Raw genomic sequence first — 18,802 nt, 5'->3', positions numbered from 1 at the left:
AACTGTTCCTTCCTCTATAACGACTAAGTTGATGTTGTTGAATCTACGTTTAACAGTTATTTGTATAATGTAGTTTACTGGAGAAATCAAACTGAGATTTGAATGTTTTCATTTTGCAAAGTTTAGTAAGTCATAAATTCAACTGCAGTTATTCGCGGTAAAAGTGCGGAAGAGCCGCGTGCCCCGCGTGCTCGTCCGCTAAATGCCATTCGTCGTATTCACTGAGTGACTCGTTCAAACACGGAGACCAGTGCTTTCCACGCCGCCGCCGCGGCTGCTGCTGCGAGCTCGGCGGAGGTGACATCACGCGTCCCCAGCGCCAGGCTCCGAGCGTTGCCCCTCCGCGGACGGACCGGAGCCATTAGCTTAGCCGAGCGCTAAGCTAGCCGAGGCTGTCGTTGCCGCTGATCCCGCCGCGTCCAGCTGCGCTGCAGCTCGCGCATCCCCGCGCGTGTCCAACAAACGGCCTGCGACTATATTCTGCAGATTCATGGTGTGAAAATGCCTCCAACCGCGCACCGAACCCTGACAGTAAGTGCCGGAGTTCATAGATCAAATGAGTGCAACCTGCTTTACATAGAGCTTGAAACCCGTTATTGTGAGTTATGTGTTTACCTGTGTTTACCTCGTAATCAAGTGTTGGTCGCTTGACGTGCTGCTCTTTATTTTACAGTAACACGCAGCGGTCGCATATGCTGCTGCAAAGATGGGCCGCATCAGGGCTTATTTGCAGAGAATGAGGGGCAGGATGCGGCTGGGCCGCCTCAGAGAGCTGGGCCGACAGTATCCAGTCTTCTGCTTTCTGCTGCTGCTGCTGCTCCTCTCCACTGTGCTGCTGAACAGGCGAGTACACGCTCGTAGTACAAGTACAGCGTCACGCATATTGTCCTTGACAGCCGTGTGGTTTGACGCAGTAATCACAGTGCACGACTTTGGTTTTGACAGGTATATTCACATTATCATGGTGTTTTGGTCCTTCCTGGCTGGAGTGGTTACTTTCTACTGCTCCTTGGGGCCCGAGTCTTTGCTGCCCAACATCTTAGTCTCCATTAAACCTAAGACAAAGGTAGGTCAGAAAGCAGGAGTCACAAATTAAAGTGTCTAGCTTTTAACCTTCATAACATTTTAGTTTGTTTCTGAAGGTGCACGGGGTAAACCTGAATTAAAAAGTCGTAACATAAAGTACGAGCAGTTTGATTCTTTATTAGCGTTTTATTTATTGCATCCAGAGTGCTCAAAGTACAACTCCTACCTTCTTTGCTGCCTTTTTGTCTCCCACTCGCAGTCCTACCAGCAGGAGCTGTTTCCACTGGGCCACAGCTGTGCTGTCTGTGGAAAAATCAAATGTAAACGGCACAGGTGAGTTTCACGGTTACAGGGTGATGCAGCAGCTGTCTTTGTTTCACTTAAGATAGAATACATAATAAATAATGTGTATTATCCTGAACCAGAACAACTTGGGTAAATGTCAGAGCTGTTGCAATGTTGTCTTATTATGTTATGTTGTCAGTGTGAATTCGGTATTGTTATGAAATTATGGAAGATTTGACGCTGCACTCTAGTGGAGTGAGAGAGATTTCTTCTTTCCCATCGTTTCCAACAATGTGAGACATCTGTTGATAGACCGACCCTGCTGCTGGAAAACTATCAGCCGTGGCTGGATCTGAAAGTTCCTTCTAAGGTGGATGCTTCTTTGTCAGAGGTAATGCAACCATGGCCCACAGCCCTGTGAAAAAGAGACTAGACAAGTTATTATCCAACCGTTTTGTTTTTCTCTTTCTATTTCTATTCTGTTAAGATATTGGAGCTGGTTCTGGAAAACTTTGTGTATCCTTGGTATAGGTGAGCCGTTGTCTGCACTTTCTGCACGCTATGATGCAAACCTAGAACTTACAGCGTGCTACGACGTGTTCGATCTGACTCCGCGGTGCTTTTTTGCAGAGACATCACGGACGATGAGGCATTTGTGGATGAGCTGAGGGTGACTTTACGTTTCTTTGCCGCTGTGTTGGTTCGCCGAACGCAGAAGGTGGCAAATCACACTTTATACCATTTATGTCTTCACTCGTCATTTGTAAAAATGATTTAAGCTAATTATTCTATTTTTATTTTTTTTATCTCAGGTGGACGTGGCTGCCCTCATCACTCAAAAGCTCCTGAAGGCTTCAATGAAGCATATTGAAATAATAAGCAAAGCAAGGCAGAAAGGTATAACAGACGTTGTACATCATGTAGTTATGTTTCATCTAAAAAACAACCAGCAAATACTGCCTGCTCTTCCTCGCAGTAAGGAACACAGAGTGTCTTCAACAAGCTGCCCTGGAAGAATACGGCCCTGACCTCCACATAGCTCTGCGCAGTCGCAGGGACGAGCTTCTCTACCTCCGGAGGCTGACTGAGATGCTCTTCCCCTACATTCTCCCACCCAAGGCCACAGATTGCAGGTAGTGTAATTCAGCCCGCCACGCTGTCATCTATCTGAGTGAGTCACGAAACATCTGTGCACTTGATGTCTGGCACGTCTCACGTTCTCACACAGTAAACGCAGGTAGGGATCATTCTTCACCCTTTCACTTCCTTGTTTCCTGCTGCCTTTTCCCTTCGCTCCTCTCAGATCTCTTACTCTCCTGATAAAAGAGGTCTTGGCTGGTTCTGTCTTCCTTCCTTCAATGGATTACTTGGCTGATCCTGTGAGTGTAGACACATTTAAGGCTGATTTTCTGAATGCAAAACCCTGTACTTATACAATATATAATCATGAAACCATGCTACATTTACATGTTATTGGCCCTAAACAAGAGAATCTAATGGAATGATTTTTAAAGGCAAAGCATGTGAACTCACTGTGATTTTTCTTTCAGGACACAGTAAATCATTTAATTCTGATTTTCATCAACAACTCTCCTGTACGTATGCTATACAACGATGTACGCTGCAATTTGCTTCCTATTTGATTTACAAGTGAACTAACTACTGCTTTCTATGCACGTTTCAGCCTGAAGAAGATGCAGAGCAAACATCAGCACTGGTTCCTTTCCTGCACAAGTATTCGGATACTCGCAACAAAAAACCCTCTGTATGTTTGTCCTTGGCTCCAGAGCAATACGCTGTCATACAGATTCACACACACAGCTCAGATTGCTAACTCAAATACCCCCCTTTGCTTTTTGCTCCATATATCAGATCCTATTGACCATCACAATAAGCTAGAGGAGCACATTCAGCACCATCTTTACTAACTTTGCTACTTTCTGCTCTCTTTTACTGCTCAGGTGCTAAAACTGGAGTTGAAGGAAATTAGAGAGCAGCAAGACCTTCTCTTTCGTTTCATGAACTTCCTGAAGCAGGAGGGGGCCGTGCATGTGCTTCAGTTCTGCCTTGCCGTTGGTGAGTGGTTGACTGTCCTTCAGATAATGAAGGAAATCAGCTCTCAGTCTTCCAGGCTGGTGGAAATAATTCAAACTTCTTGCTTCTTGCTAACGACTTGCTTTTTCACTGGGAGTTTAATCTTGTAACACTCTTTTGAACTAACTTGGTTGAAGTAGGTGCCATAGACTTTTTCTTTTCGTTTAATTACCTGAAATGGGAAAGCGCTGATGATCCTTCTCTCCCCTCTAAGACCCTGATGAATATCTATATTTTCGCCAGTCAAAGGTTTGCGAGTCATTTCCTATTTGTGCGTCTTACCCGACGAGACTAATGCGTCTGACTCTATTAACTTCTCAGAGGAATTCAATGATAGGATACTGTGCCCAGAGCTGTCTGACTCAGAGAAGATGATGCTTCATGAAGAGGTGAAGAAGATCTACGAGACCTACTGTTTGGATGAGAGCGTCGATAAAATCCGCTTTGATCCATTTATAGTGGAGGAAATACGTAACAGTATGTGACAGCCGTGTCCCAGAATGATCAAAGCTTTTCCAACGCTTACATGTAGCATGTGCTACTAAAAGGCATGTGCTGTGTTTGACTGCCCAGTTGCAGAGGGCCCGTATGCAGAGGTGGTGAAGCTGCAGACCATGAGGTGTCTGTTTGAAGCCTACGAGCACGTCCTGTCCCTCTTGGAGAACGTGTTCACCCCCATGTTCTGTCACAGTGATGAGGTGTGTATCTGTTCATGATATTTGCTCAGAATGATTATTATCCTCCCAAACGTTGGCCCGCCCCCTTCCGATCGCAACCACTCGTGTCTGCGTCATCAATACCAGACGCGCTGCTGACCAATAACCCTCCGCTGGCATTATGCCAAAACTGACAAGCCCGATTTCACCCCTCAGAGACTGTTGTATTGACTACGGCTGGGTGGACAGTGCTCAGCCTTTGTCCACAGCAGGGCACTGTGAACTGCTTGTGTGTGGAGATTAATACTGGATGAAATGTCCAAAATTAAACCCAAACAGTTCAAACTCGCCAGTCGTTTGTTAAAGCGTAAAGAGTTCATATTTCCTTATGTGGCTTATTTACTCCACACTAACATATGCAGCGTTCGATGGACGTGAATTGTGCATTTGCTTTGCCTTCCATGTCCAGTACTTCCGACAGCTTCTGAGAGGGGCTGAATCTCCTGCAAGGAATTCCAAGATGAGCAGGTACGTTTTACACCATTTGTGTTTGTGTCGAACAAAATTGACCTAAAATATGCACAGCTGACCATTAAATGGTTAAGTTCCTTAAGCTTTTAGAAATTTTATAGTTTAGTCATAGTCAAATGCATCTCAGTGGCCAGTGGCTCCATACATCAAATAGAAACTCAAGTTCATCTAAAATAAGCTGGAAGTTGGCTACAAAGTTGCTTTTCTGTGCCACATGACAAAGACCTGGAATCCCACCGTTGTCTGTTATGTGTTCTATGACGGGGTGTGGTGTGTATGTGGCCACCAGGCCCTGCCACTAACTCCTTTTCGCATATTGTTCCAGAAATAGCCACAGTCTGGATGACATTCGGTGAGTATGCGGCATTAGTCTGCTGATTGAAATAGTGGCTGCCTGAGCAGTGCTGCTGCACGCAAGATACAAAAGACAGTTCATTTCTGCCTGACTGGTCCCCACAGGAACATGTGCTGCCTTTTTAACAAAGTCACCGGGCCCGTGGCCAGCTGCAGTCGGGGCATCAGGTCGAAAACAACCTGATTAAACGTTAAGCCGCTAATTTTATTTAATATTATTTATTTAAATGACCCTTGACAGGAAAAAAGTGACTTTAATCAGTTAAACTCTGTAACTCAGATGTCAACGTTAATACTATGATCGAATTAATCATTCGTTATGATGCTAAATAAATAATTTCTAATAATAATCATTTTTTTAAGGTTCAGACTTCAAAAAAGTCCTGTTTTCTTGTTTATCAGAACACGGGATAAGAGCAGTTTTGAAAGCAGCTGTAGTGTTGCCACTTAAATCAGTGGTAAATAGTAGAATATCTATTCGGAAAGCGTATGAGCCTAAACCGTCGCCATGTCAGATTCAGCAAACCCTCTCCACGCTGCTCGTCCATCCGCCCGTTACTCCATCTATGTGACTGTCTGTCCACTCTAATACTGTAACCTCCATACTGCCTGCCCCGGTGTGAACCACGGTCCTCTCCCTCCTCTCGCCTATGGGGACGTGACCCTGTTCTGCTTATAGTTCCTGGGACTGGAGCCCCGAGTCCCCATCCTCACTGTTCACCGCCTCTGGCAGCTCGTCACCTGCATCCTATAGCTCCCTCCATGCCCAGTCCACGTTCACCACCTTCCCATACGGCTCGCTATCCCACCGTCACTCATCACCCAAGTAAGTCAGGGTCCATCAGTGTATCGCAGGGCGCTCAGTGTAATTTCATGCCCCCCCCACGTGACCCCAGTCCCAACCAGACACCTGCATGGTGAGATGGATGCATGACGTCTTTTTCTTTGTGTTGTTCCCCTCCTTCATCTGCGTCTCTTTCTTGGCTTTCTCAACTCTTGGAGTTTTCCGTGTTTAGCTTGTTGTGTATAAAGCCTATCGTGTATATATTTGTACTCTAACGGGCACAGAGCACCCATGTTGTCACAGATCATGCATTCTTGTAACCATTCAAATGCTACTGAAATGCCTGTGTTTGCTCATGCAGTGCTTCACCCACAGCCCGGGCATTTCATTGTAAGACGGCTGTGACGTGATACGTTGGCTTTTGGTTTGGCTACCTTGGCTTCCTTCTCCCAAGTGCAGTCATAATTCCAATACAGTACTGCCCCCCCCCCCCCCCCCCCCCCCCCCCCCCCCCCCCGTCTGCTTAATCGATTTTTTTTTTCCTCCGTGTCACTTATCTCAAGCTGCGTGCGCTTTGCTGAAGCCATGCACATCTCTCCCGCTGTTCATCGCCTGATGATCTCTTTGTCTGTCTGGCCTGCAGGAGCACATCAAAGCGCGGCGAGTCCTTTGGGATCAGCCGTATTGGCAGCAAGATCAAAGGAGTGTTCAAGAGCACTACTATGGAGGGAGCCATGCTGCCATCCTATGGTTTGGTGGAGGGAGAGGACGATATGGTAAAGCTGATCCACAGGAAGCAGAATCTTTTGTCTAGATGTGAACACAAACCAAATGGTCTGCATCAGAAGGGTTCATTACTCATTTTCACTTGTTTCATCTAATAGAATATCACACCAAAAAAAAAAACAATTAAATTTGTCCTTTAATTATTTAAGCTACTGCAAAAAGGAAGAATTAAAACCAACACCCTCTTCTACACTGTCACATTAATTACCACCTGGGGGCATTAGTGAGTAAAGAAATGGAGCCACGCAGTAGCTGAATCTGTGTCCCATGTGTACAACCCCAAGCATTCCACTTTATGAGATCACAGGTTTGCGATCTGTGATCACTGTTGCCTGGATTCCCAGGATATTTCCCAGAAAGAGCTGTTCATCTAGTTTAACCTCATTTCCCGAGTCTAATTACCTTCTTTTCTTAGTTTGACAAAACATCCTTTAGGCACAGTCAAATACAGTTTATTGTCCACTTTAGCTTTATCTGGTTTGTTCAGTCTAATATTTTCATCAAATTCCTTTCTTTCTTTGCTGTGCGGTTACATCAGGCCAAAGTAAAATTCATTTAAAAAGTTTCAGCAGTGTTTGTCTGCACAACAAAGGAACTAGATCGAAACTCACATCTGCTCAGTTTGAGAGAAATTAAATGACCTGACCCAGTCTGACTCTTAGTTTGGTCTCTGCAGGATATTTACAAAGCTTGGACCTGGTGCTACGTGTAGCTGTAACTTTCCTGCATGAAGCAACTTCATGCTGTTTTTATTAAGTTACCCAAGTAAACACAAAAATGGGACAAACCGACACATTTTAATTAAATGAGCAACAATGCCATTTGTTCAAAGAAAGCTCTCTCTACGTGGTCTTTGACCTCTCTCACTTCCTTCCATTCAAGGTGGAGGAAGCCATGATGGTGCTGGAGGACGACTCCCCCATGGAGGCAGCTTCCACCCCCAGCACGCCGCGGAACCTCTCGGCCTGGAACATCACCATCCCGTACATCGATTTCTATGACGACGACGTGAAGAGAGAGAGGATTCCCGTGTTCTGCATCGATGTGGAGCGGAACGACAGAAAGGCGGGTGAGGCTGAAAGGATCCGTCCTCCCGTGTCTCCTCGTGGAGGTCATTCTGCTTAGTGAAAGCTAAAAGCTGAAGCAACAGACACATACAACAATAAAAGCTAAATCAACTCAAACGAATACTCTGTAAAAGGTAGGAAGTGTTTCAGACTGATCTAAAGTCATTTAGACTTTCGTCAGAGAGATGATCAAACTAACTGAAGGCGCCCTCTGATCCACATCCTATTCTGAGCACAGTCAGATGACGGCCAGGTGGCCTGTGGCTAGACTGTGGACAGAGCATTATGAACCCAGATGCTTTGTCAAAGCAGGTTCACAAAGATTTTCATCCAGTTTGATTGTCAGTCTGGCAACATAAGCTAAAAACCCAGAACCAAACCCTTCCACTGGCTTCTAATGGTGTCACCTACTGGGTGCTAGTGGAGCTGCCTGCTTCCAAACACAAACACACAAATAACCCAAAGGTTTCTCACCTTCTACATAAATAAACCCACGTAGCAGCTTAATAGCTAGAAAAATGTCTGATTGAATATGAACCACGTTCAGTTTTATCACTTAAACATAGTGTTACATGTTACTATAGGAGCATTAATATTGATTTTCCCCACCAACAATTTGGTGCTTGTTAAACATACACATTTACAAAAATCAATACAAGAATAGAACTGTGTCATTAGCAGTGTGCTACTGCAGAAAAGGCCCTCAATAAAATCAACTGTTGTGTTTTTACAATGCATCCTTTTTATTTTTTCATTAGTTTCATTCTGATGAACTAGTGAATTGGTTGAAAAGAGCAGCGTGTGTGAATTTTACAGCACATGCATCTCAACACGCGAGGTCACATCATGGAACTACTGAGATCAGCTGTAAATTACTGTGTTTCTCTCCAGTGGGACATGAGATGGAGCACTGGTCTGTGTACAGACGATATCTGGAGTTCTATGTGCTCGAGTCAAAGCTCACGGAATTTCATGGTAAATATTCTTCGCATACGCTTTCTCAGTGGTTTTTTTTTTAACCACCAGACTTGAAACACCACAAACCAGAGAGGCTTGTTTTGAGTACTATTTTGGTAGAATTCCTTCTGTGCACTCTCCGCAGGCTCATTTCCAGATGCACAGTTGCCTTCGAAGAGAATCATCGGCCCAAAGAACTACGAGTTCCTAACATCGAAGCGGGAGGAGTTCCAGGAGTATCTTCAGGTAGACGTCTTGTTATGCCCTTTGGCCTGAATTATATTAGACACACATACGTGTGCTGAATGTAGATTGATGGCTCTGGAATTGTGAGTCTGATTAAAAAAAAAAAAAACCCCGCAGTATGTTTACACCCAAAAGCTCTCTGTATTGACAGTGTCTAATTTAAGGTGGGCCAATTTGTCTGTACACACCTACAAAATCAAAAGTGGCACAAGTGTAATCTCATCACACACACACACACACACACACACACACACACACACACACACACACACACACACACACACACACACACACACACACACACACACACACACACACACGTCTCCAGACCCAATTTTTCCAGGCTGAACGAGCACCACTTGAGTGGCGGAGTGGAACAGTCGGTGCTTTTGAGCGTTCTGACAGGAACACTCTGTGTTCAGTTCAGAAATACCTTCTTAAATGTGATCAGATTGAAACTGTGAAGGACCATAGACCGGTTGGATCACTCAAATGATCTCCATGTCTCGCTCAGCTTTCATGAGGGCGACTGCAGAGCCAATGATAGCCTGGCTCAGAGTCTGAAGGCTTCTCTATATTTGTGCCTTAAACAGTGAAATGAACGAATTCACAACCACACAGTTTGTATTTTGACATTTCCTTGACAAACTCTCAGAACTTCCCTCATAACAGAGTGTCCTTGAACGAACAACCAAGGGAAAAATTTAAAATGGTTCTGCTTAGAGGAGCATCGCCACAGAATCCGAACAGGGCTGACGGAACAAAACCCTGTCAAAATATTCAGTGTGATGGATTACCTGTCTGCGAATAAAAGCCTGAACCCTGACGTGAACTGACAAATTACTATAAAATGCACAGAAGTAAAGGTGTGGTCCTTGAGAAGCACCCTTAGGTCACTTTGCTTCCGATTGTAAATATCACTTCGTGGTGGTTTTATATTTGACTAATGTCTGCACCAGAATGCAACCTCCAACATTGTTTTTTGGATATTCTCTATTCAGAACCTCCTGCAGCACCCGGAGCTGAGCAACAGTCAGCTGCTAGCCGACTTCCTGTCTCCTCACAGTATGGAGTCCCAGTTCCTGGATAAGATGCTGCCCGACGTGAACCTGGGTACAGTATAAGGCACATAGCATGCGAACATACATCACCTTGGGTGGGAGCCAGATGATAAACAAAATGTTAGAACCGTAAGTCACTGAGATAAAATATTCTTTTGCAGGAAAAATCATCAAGGCAGTTCCCAGCAAACTGATAAAAGAGGTGTGAATTTCTGATTATATAAATAAAGTGCTGATACAGAATCATGTGGAATGAATGTGTTTTAACTGTGGAAGATGAACCTGATCGCAGCTAATGCACAGAGCTGCTGGGATCAGATGGAACCGTGGGACCTAAACGTATCCCGATCTCCTCTCATTTTCTCAGAAAGGACAGCATCTGGAGCCTTTCATCCAGTCCTTCTTCAACTCCTGCGAATCCCCTAAACCCAAACCCAGCCGCCCCGAGCTCACCATTCTGAGCCCCACCTCTGAAAATGACAAGAAGGTTGGGAAAAGAGGTTTTTCTAATACTCTCGGTCAAGCGTAGACCGTGTTTTTTGTGTTTGGTAGATAGTTGTATCTACTGATGAGCTGTCAGATTTGTTTGAGTGAAACTAAAAGGAAGTTAAAGCCAATTGAAGGCAGTGCCACCAGAATCAGTTGTACTGATTGTACTTCAGTAGCCTAAAAACCTCAAGTACTTTCTTACAGCTTCTTAAGTGTTCTGTTATGAATGTGACCCAGTCTTAGTAGTTGAGGTCTTTTCATCCAGCTCTTCAATGACCTCTTCAAAAACAACGCCAACCGATCGGAGACGACGGAGAAGAGACACAACCAGAACTACTTCATGGAAATGATCACCGTTGAAGGGGTCTATGACTACTTGATGTATGTGGGTGAGTGGCGCTGGTTCATCACACCTCTTCATCATATTTGGAAAAAGAACCTTCACACCTACAGTTCAGCTAATTCAGCTCATGTAGAAAATGTTTTGTCTTTTAAGGCAACTAGGAATTAAAGACATCTCTCTCTCTCTTCCTCTCTCTCCCTCTCTCTCCCTCTCTCTCTCTCTCTCTCTCCCTGTCTCTCATCCTCTCTCTCTCTCTCTCCCTCTCTCTCTGTGGTTGCTAGGCCGGGTCGTCTTCCACATCCCTGACTGGCTGCATCACCTCCTGATGGGCGGCAGGATCCTGTTCAAGAACACACTGGAGGCCTACACTGATCACTACCTTCAGTGCAAACTGGACAAGGTGGTGCAGGAGCACCGCCTGGTCTCCCTCATCACCTTACTTCGAGGTATTCAACAATGCGAAGGAGTGACATTGTCCTGAATGTGCATGTGCCTCTATGTGGAGCACTGAACAGATGCTGAGCAGACGATTGCCGATATATTTTGCCTTTGCAGACACAGTTTTCTGTGAGAGCAGTCCGCCCCTCTCGGCCCAAGAGAAGCAGAGGAGGGCCAAGAAGACGTTTGAGGAGATGATGAACTATATTCCAGGTACTCATTAGGTTCTGCTCGTTGTTTGTGCCCACCCTGCCTCCGTAACATGCCCAGATGGGAGGCGGCTTGAAACCTCTTGAGTCATTTATCCTTAGACCTTCTGGGGAAATGCATCGGCGAGGAGGCCAAATACGAAGGGGTCCGTCTGCTCTTTGACGGACTGCAACAGCCAGTTCTCAACAAACAGGTAGCGTGCACACAGACGGCCCCACACTTTACACGCGCGTCACTCATTTTTTTACACGTTCCTTTAAACTAGTGGCCTTAACGTTTCTGTCCTTCCTCAGCTGACCTATGTGCTGTTGGACATTGCCATTCAGGAGCTTTTTCCAGAGCTAAACAAGGTAAACATCTGCTTTGCTTTAGCTTATGAATAATAATTCTGAAAAAGGTGTGTGAATATATTTAATATAATATATATATAACAGTTGTCAGAAGATAATTATATATTTTATTTAAGTCTTGTTATATCTTATTTATGCTCGTTTGCTCAGCAGGTACAAAAGGAAACATCTGTCATGGCTCCATGGATGTAAAACACATGAGCAACGGTCTGTTCTGCTGTACAGTATGCATGTGTCAAATCTAATGTAAAATAAATAATGTACTCTTTACGTTATTGAATCCTCTGTTGTGATTGGTCGGGCGTTTTAATCAACCAACCTCCTCAGGCTGATGACTGTGACTTAGAAGCTCCCGTGTGAGTAGAACGCAGCTCTCAGTCTCACACCACACACACTTTGCATATGGAGCACATCACCTCAGATTGTCAAGCACCTTGCTGCTTAACTCTGCATATTAATGAGGTAGCAACAGTTTATTAGCATTTATAATTCATACTAATGACAAACATAACGACGCCTAAAAACATTTTCAAATAACAAATTTGTTTATTTAAATTTAATAGAAAAGCCGTAGAAAAGTACAAAACGAGGCCGATTCAGTAACAGACAGACATTTCTACAGAGATGTGAAGTATGTTCTTTAACGAGGCTCTCACTCTGATAATCAGAGGGTCAAGGACAAACTCGAACCCAGCAGCACCAGTCCAAGGCCGCACACGGTGCGGACGGCCGAGCTCCGGAACGTGATGCGACCTTCCACCGCGGGGAACACGCGCTTCATCTCCGAGATGTAGTTGGCGACAACGGAAATGTCCATGTCACCTGAAAGAGGGAACCGGGTCATTACGCGGCTCTTCTCTCCAAATGGACCTGCGTCACTCCACCACCTGTGGTTAAAGCCGAGCCTGGGAGAGGCTCAGCGAAAAGCCAGGAAACCGCGGCATCCACTTGATGAGGTTTAATGAGTTTCCTGTCGACCCCCTCCCAGATGACTACACACCCGTAACCAGCTCAGAACCAAGAGGTTCGTCACCGAGAAACTGAGCCAATAAAGAGCAGGGCTTCCTCAGATCACACTCCAACAGGAAGCAAAGCTGGAGCCAGTTCTCTCAGATCCGTCTACTCTCAGGAATTCTTTTAATTAGAAACATTTGTCGGGAAAACAGTTCCTGGATTACACACATTTGTCCTTTAAGGCGCATGCAAATAAACAGAACTGGGTTCTACCTCACGCACAAAGTGCATTTGAACTGACTGCTCGTTACCTGTGTCGTGCTTCAGCAGCTCCTCCTTGATCATGCTAAAGCCGTCGCCTCCGGCCGCGACGTACGACGGCATGACCACGGCGTAGGTCTTCTCCGGGTCCAGCGGCTCGAACCGCGGCACCCGGCACCGGGTGCAGAGCGCGGACAGGGACACCACGCGCCGGCCCGCGGGTCTGGAGACGTCGTACTCCACGCGGAACCCTGCGAAGGCCATTGTGCGTTTAGCCTGATGGGCTGTACCTCTGGCAAGAGTCCAAAAAAGCCTAAGCGTTACCCGAGACTTGAAGGAATTCTCCATGTTTGCCTCCGTATCTGTGAACGGAGTGTTCGAAGGCCTTTTTCACCGTGGAGCCTTTCATTTGGACCAAGTCGAAGGTCCCTCCGAACGGCAGAACGGTGAGGATCTCCTCCATGGAAATGGAACCTAGGCGGAGAGAAGGCGCGACGGGGTCAAACAGCCAATCGTGTCACAACGCGGCGTGAGCGGGAATAAAAGCCGGAGCCACCGTTTTTATAGCGCTCGTCTATCGGCGAGCGGATGCCGCCGCTGTTCATCAGACACAGGGCCACGTGGTTCCACTGCAGCTCGTCGGGACTTCTTATGTTGTTATAAAGCTGCCGACACAAACGCAGCCGTGACCTACAGAGTTGGCGGGAAGATAAAAACGTGCCCGTCTTTGTTTCCCGGCGGCTGAACGGTCCGACGACCGCATCGACGGCCGGGCTGTGAGCGGTTACCATGGCGTCGCAGATCAGGTTGCCGAGGTTACACTCCCGGAAGCGACACTCCTGGAACGTCCCGTTGAGGTAGACCAGCGTCTGTCCCACGTACTGCGTGGAGTACGAGGCCAGGCCCTCCTTCCACTCCTTCACCTCAGCGAGAACGCCTTCGTCTGAGGCGAGAAAAAGGTCAAAGGGCAAATCCACTGTTCGTCAACACAAGAACCGCAGCTCATCAGACTTCATTCTACCTTGACGTACGCTGCTGTCCAACAGAATGGGGTTTCCAGCAGCTTCTATCACATTTCCAGCCTCGTCAAATCGAACTTTGAGGTACCCGAGGTATTTCCCAAAGGCGTAGGCCTGGACCACCGGCACGTCTCTCCCGTCATTGGACCTCACCATGTACGGGTATGGGCCAGCTGGCACCTCAGTGGACGGAGGCTTTCCTGCAGGGACAGACGGTGAGTGATGCTGGAGTCACAAAGCTGTGACAGGAATAACATTACCGTTATAGAGGAAGGTGTTGGTGTGGCCTCCGACGACGACGTCCACGCCGCTCACTCGCCTGGCGATGTCTCTGTCCACGTCAAAGCCAGAGTGACCCAGAGCAATGATCTTGTTATAGCCCCGCTCCTGCAGCTTCCTGACCTCCGCCTGGAGCGACTCCACCTCATCCTCGAAGCTGAGGTGCCGACCTGTGGAGCCGAAGGCAGAGCCGTCTGGTTGCGAGCGTGAATAAAACCACGGGCGACACACAGGACAGCTGCAAACCCAGACGAGTGCGCTATAAAACGGAAAAACAGCGTCCTCCGGGCGATAAAATGTAACAGGATGCGCTTAATACAGGTTGGTGCCAGTGTGCAGAGATTTATCCAGCGTGTGCACTGGACTAACAGCGCTTTCAGTCACTGCCTGGAACATGAAAGGCTTCAAACCAAGAATGAATTGGGTTTTCACCTGGCTGGGACAAGAAGGGGGTCTCTGCAGAGGTGTAGCCCACCACCGCCACCTCCTCCGAACCCACGCTGACGATGGCGTGAGGCCGGTAGTACTTATTGAAGCGGGCGGCCAGAGTCCGGTCGGCTTTTATGTTGGCGCTCACCACAGTGCAGTTCAGAGTCTGGAGGAAGGGCTGGATGAGACCATCCACTCCGTTGTCAAACTCGTGGTTTCCAAATGCCTTAAAAAGGAGAATCAGGACCAACTTTAATGAAAGTAAACGGAATGAGTATTTGTGGTAGAATGAAAACAAATCAACTAAGAATCACCAAGAACGTGTAAAAGGTATTTACCATGACATCATAACCCAGTCTATTCATGAAGTGCGCTGCTTCGGCGCCTTTATAGTAATTGAACCACACGGTTCCCTGGAACTGGTCTCCGGCGTCCAGAAACAAAACGTTCTTCTCGCGCATCCGGATCTCTGAGACGCGGGCGAACCTCCTCGCGACGCCAGCGAAGCAGCGGCCGCCTTCCGGACACTTCCCCGCGTCCGCGCTCGTCTCCTCGATGCGCGCGTGGTGGTCGTTCGTGTGCAGCAGCGTCAGCTCGAGGGTCGACGCGGCGGCCGCGGCGATCGCAAGCACGACGACGTGGAGCGGCGACGGCGAGAGAGCGCGGCGAGACGTCCGGACGCGCGCCATGTCGCCGCGCGTAAAAGCGCACCAGTGCCCAGGAAGGTTTGCCACCGGAAAAGGGGCGTCACGGACTGGGTGTGTGTCGAGACACAAAGGGAGAGAAGCGGGGGTCGGAGCATGTAAGGAAATACCACAGAGAGAGAAGAACCCAAAGCCAAAACAAGCCAAAACAAGCGATGCTATTGTAGTTGAAAACTGGCAACAGAAGCGTTTGTTTAAACAGCCTTGGAACCATTGACGTGTAACCAATAATTACTTTCTCACGTTCTCACCGAACTTGGTAAAAGGTTGCACCATGTGCTCCTTAGAAAATAAGAAAACCTTTAATAGTCCCACAATGGGGGGATTTCGTCTCACAACAGCACAGTATGATACAGAAGAAGAAAAAAATACAGCAGCAAGTAAAAATACAGAAATAGATCAGTGAAACTGGGTTGAGTTGGCAAATACATTTACAATAATACATTTACTATAGATGAAAACCTGTAGTAGTAATGAAAAACACCTGTGCACTGAAGATGAAATCATGGCAGCTACTTTATAGCAGCGCTTTTTGCTTTGCCTTTGTTTCATGTTTAAGTAAATGAGCCAAACCATTTGTGTTGAAAGCGTTGACTGGCGCTCAGCAGCGCCCCCCAGTGGACAGACGGGAACGCGCACTTTAGTTAACGCAAACGTTAAAAAGTCAACCATGCAGAGCCAGGGCGTCATCAAAAGCTCTGCGTGGAAAGCGAACGAGCCAGCAACATAATCTACACAAGGCCAGGAAAAAACATGAAGCATCAGATGAGGGAAGAACATCCTTCTGTGTCGACAGAACCCAAGTAATGAAAGTAGAATCGTAGCACAAACATTGGGAGAACGCTGTTCTGTGGAGCTGAATCACCTTCACGGGCTTCCACGTGCAAAGACTCTCCACAGACAGTCCCACAAAGCGTATATTTATTATGCACCCCCTCATCTTCACCATAAGGACTTCTTGTTGCGATCAGATAGTATTGAATGGACTTCCAGTAAACTTTCAGCGAGTTGACTTTCTGCTGGAGTCTCCACCGGCGGAGAAGCGAGGACTGTTTACTCAATAAATAATCAGCGGACGCGCTCTTGCGTGTCGCTCCCAAAGCGAAGCGGCAGTTGGAGAACACCTTGTGTCGCTGCCATTTGCTTAACGATGTCATGTTTCTCCGGGAACATCCTGAGCCTCGGGTTTTTTTTTTTCCAGACATTGCCGGCGAGGTGATGAATTTCAGCGCGCCCCGCGAGCGCGTCCCGCTCCATAACCTCTGCCCGCTGCGCTCCACGCGCTCACGCGCGCTCACCGGCGCTCCTCTGACCGCTCACCTCCTCCCACCGGCTGCTTCCACGCGCAAACCACGCACGTGCGGCATGCAGTTGTACACACGTGGACTCACAGCTGGAACCTCCAGGAGACAGTGAATTTTATTCCCCGTCTAATTTTAACTTCCGAGCAGCGTTACAATGTTTGCATCTATACCACTGGGTAATCTCCCTTTAATCGTTAAAACGAGGCCATCTGTTATATTATAGCCGCATGCTGCGGATATTTAAATAATCATATGCATTATGCAACAGACTCCTAGTGACTGACACAATGGTATCACCGCAGCATCCTTGCCAGGGGCTGCAAAAATCAATTTCTACGCTTGCGTTATCCTCCTCAAACCTCCTACAAGTACGGATGAAACTCATCAGGGCCTCACTTTCCCGTCAGATCGCTCAGCCTCCAAATGGGTCCGGCCACTTCCACTCAGGCCAGGATGGGTCTGACCACAGCCTGTTATCAGTCCGCCTTTAGCTCCCTGCCCGTCACACGTGCTCTTGGGAGGAAGACAGTGCAGCTCGTTTAGCCGACGCGTCCTCTCCTCCCTCCGACTCCAGAGGCCTCTTCAGGCAAACTGACGCGACCCCGCTCAGCAGGAGCTCCACCAAAATAAAAGAAAAAAAACAAAAACAAAACTGGGGCACAGGCTCTTCTGAAAAAGTGGCACAATTCTCCACGTGGCGGCACCGGCTTCTTCGTGTGATCGTCGGATCTGGAACGTCAGAATCCCTCAAGTGTCGGCGTGCAAATAGAAGCCCGGGCGTCTCCGGCCGCGTTTTCAGCCGCGGCAGCCTTCCGGGGGCTGCTTGGCGGAGCGGAGGGCGCCATATGCCGCCATGCCGGAGCACGTGTCCTATATTGAGTCTGTCATTGTGCTTCAATGCAGCGGTCCGGTGTCACACGGGAGCAACACCACTCTGTATAGGTGAAACTGTGAACATTACAGGTAAAAGTAGTTTCAGGCTGTAGAACCCAGATTCCAAAGATTCTCCAAAGTTCGGCCTCATAAACACTTAGATAAGAAGGAGACATATTCCTCCAGTTGTGGTTCTGTTTGCAGACAGACCGAGGAGGCTGAGGCCCACGACAACAAGGGATCTGCCCTGATTCGGGTTTGTCCTATTTGGTCTCAGTCCGCACAGCTGTCACATATCAAGGATGGAAAGAAATGACCATTAAAATTTAAAGCGTCGCCCCCAAGCGCCCACGAGTGTGTAATGAACGCCCTCGCTCGTCCCCGAAAAAAGCGGAGCCACAGAGCGGCAGAATCCTGAGTGACGGGTTTCATCTTGAACACGAGGCACTAAACAAGTCTCATCCCCTCGTAGCAGCGCCTGCTGTGGAAGCGTCTTGGCATGAATCAGCTATTGATTGACTGAGCTGCTGAAGTCACTGTTTCCCCGTCCAACGCTGTCGTCTGTACAAAAACAGTGTAATTCAGAATCCTCCTTGGCCAAGGACTTAAAATGCAAATAACCAGTGCGGTTCTTTACTCCGCACCCTCCTGTGCTCGTATGTGGTGTAACGCATTGGCTTTGAGGCTCCGCGGCGCCATATGCATCACCCCAGTGGAAATGGCTGTGTGTGAGATTGGATGTGGCCGCGCCGCCCGTCTGCTGTGCTGCAGTCGCTTTAGAGATGAGGCGCGATAACATCATCCTGTGCTGCAGCCGCCGAACTGGGTCACTCGCACCCAAGCTTTCCAATAAATACATTAAAAATTAAACCCGGCTCAGAAACATCGGGTCCAGATTCAAATGAAACACGCTTCTTCTCATTTTGCCATGGGCCACATGTTTTAATGTTGATCCCAGCTCACCTCAGCCTGTCGTTGTGTGAGGGAACAGGAAACAAGCCTGAACAGTGGTAATGGTCATGCAGTGTCCAATTGCTGTGCATTAGCGTTTCAGGTCAGTGAAGGGGTGGACAACTGTGAACCCGTCGGTCTGTTTGTGTCACGGAGTCGCGCCCTGCACGGTTTGATGCGAAACATCGCTCACCGCCGCCACAAGCCGCGGGGTCCTCGCTCGTTTTGTCCCGCTGGGGGTAAAATACTGTACAGGCTGTAATCAAGTTGAGAATTAAGGTCAATAAAACCGCTGCGCAACAGATGCGGTGCCTCCACAAAGAATTTATTACCACCAAAACCAATTACCTG

At 47.5% G+C, this 18,802-nt stretch overlaps 2 protein-coding genes across 6 annotated transcripts; one reads left to right on the top strand and one right to left on the bottom strand.

Moving 5' to 3' along the window:
* Positions 1-159: 159 nt before the first annotated feature.
* On the top strand, positions 160-11,947 carry LOC114848816 (sorting nexin-14-like). 5 transcript variants are annotated; one of them, XM_029139601.3, is made up of 31 exons: positions 160-531; positions 674-843; positions 946-1,066; positions 1,286-1,359; positions 1,624-1,702; positions 1,799-1,842; positions 1,942-2,029; positions 2,124-2,208; positions 2,288-2,444; positions 2,615-2,690; positions 2,862-2,906; positions 2,996-3,076; positions 3,273-3,387; positions 3,727-3,882; positions 3,979-4,103; positions 4,531-4,589; positions 4,918-4,944; positions 5,626-5,772; positions 6,374-6,506; positions 7,399-7,585; positions 8,475-8,558; positions 8,686-8,786; positions 9,788-9,899; positions 10,009-10,049; positions 10,215-10,334; positions 10,602-10,725; positions 10,961-11,125; positions 11,235-11,330; positions 11,429-11,520; positions 11,621-11,677; positions 11,831-11,947. In XM_029139601.3, exons 2-31 carry the CDS (start codon positions 707-709, stop codon positions 11,867-11,869), a joined length of 2,967 nt encoding a protein of 988 aa, XP_028995434.1. In that variant the 5' UTR covers positions 160-531; positions 674-706; the 3' UTR covers positions 11,870-11,947. The 5 variants fall into 5 exon arrangements, with proteins under 5 accessions (XP_028995434.1, XP_028995433.1, XP_028995435.1 ...); XM_029139600.3 differs by having other exon boundaries at positions 11,828-11,947; XM_029139602.3 differs by lacking the exon at positions 4,918-4,944 and having other exon boundaries at positions 11,828-11,947.
* Positions 11,948-12,199: 252 nt separating this feature from the next.
* LOC114848824 (snake venom 5'-nucleotidase-like) lies at positions 12,200-15,455 on the bottom strand. Its single transcript, XM_029139620.3, has 9 exons — positions 14,958-15,455; positions 14,623-14,845; positions 14,172-14,360; positions 13,914-14,111; positions 13,681-13,835; positions 13,449-13,557; positions 13,217-13,366; positions 12,943-13,143; positions 12,200-12,499 (listed from the first exon to the last, which is right to left on the bottom strand). Exons 1-9 carry the CDS (start codon positions 15,306-15,308, stop codon positions 12,342-12,344), a joined length of 1,734 nt encoding a protein of 577 aa, XP_028995453.1. The 5' UTR covers positions 15,309-15,455; the 3' UTR covers positions 12,200-12,341.
* Between the last annotated feature and the right edge of the window lie 3,347 nt (positions 15,456-18,802).

This window comes from Betta splendens, chromosome 22 (genome assembly GCF_900634795.4).
Source record: "Betta splendens chromosome 22, fBetSpl5.4, whole genome shotgun sequence".
Taxonomy (NCBI): domain Eukaryota; kingdom Metazoa; phylum Chordata; class Actinopteri; order Anabantiformes; family Osphronemidae; genus Betta; species Betta splendens.
The sequence above is the reverse complement of the archived record's forward strand: the minus strand, read 5'-3'. Positions and strand labels throughout refer to the sequence as shown.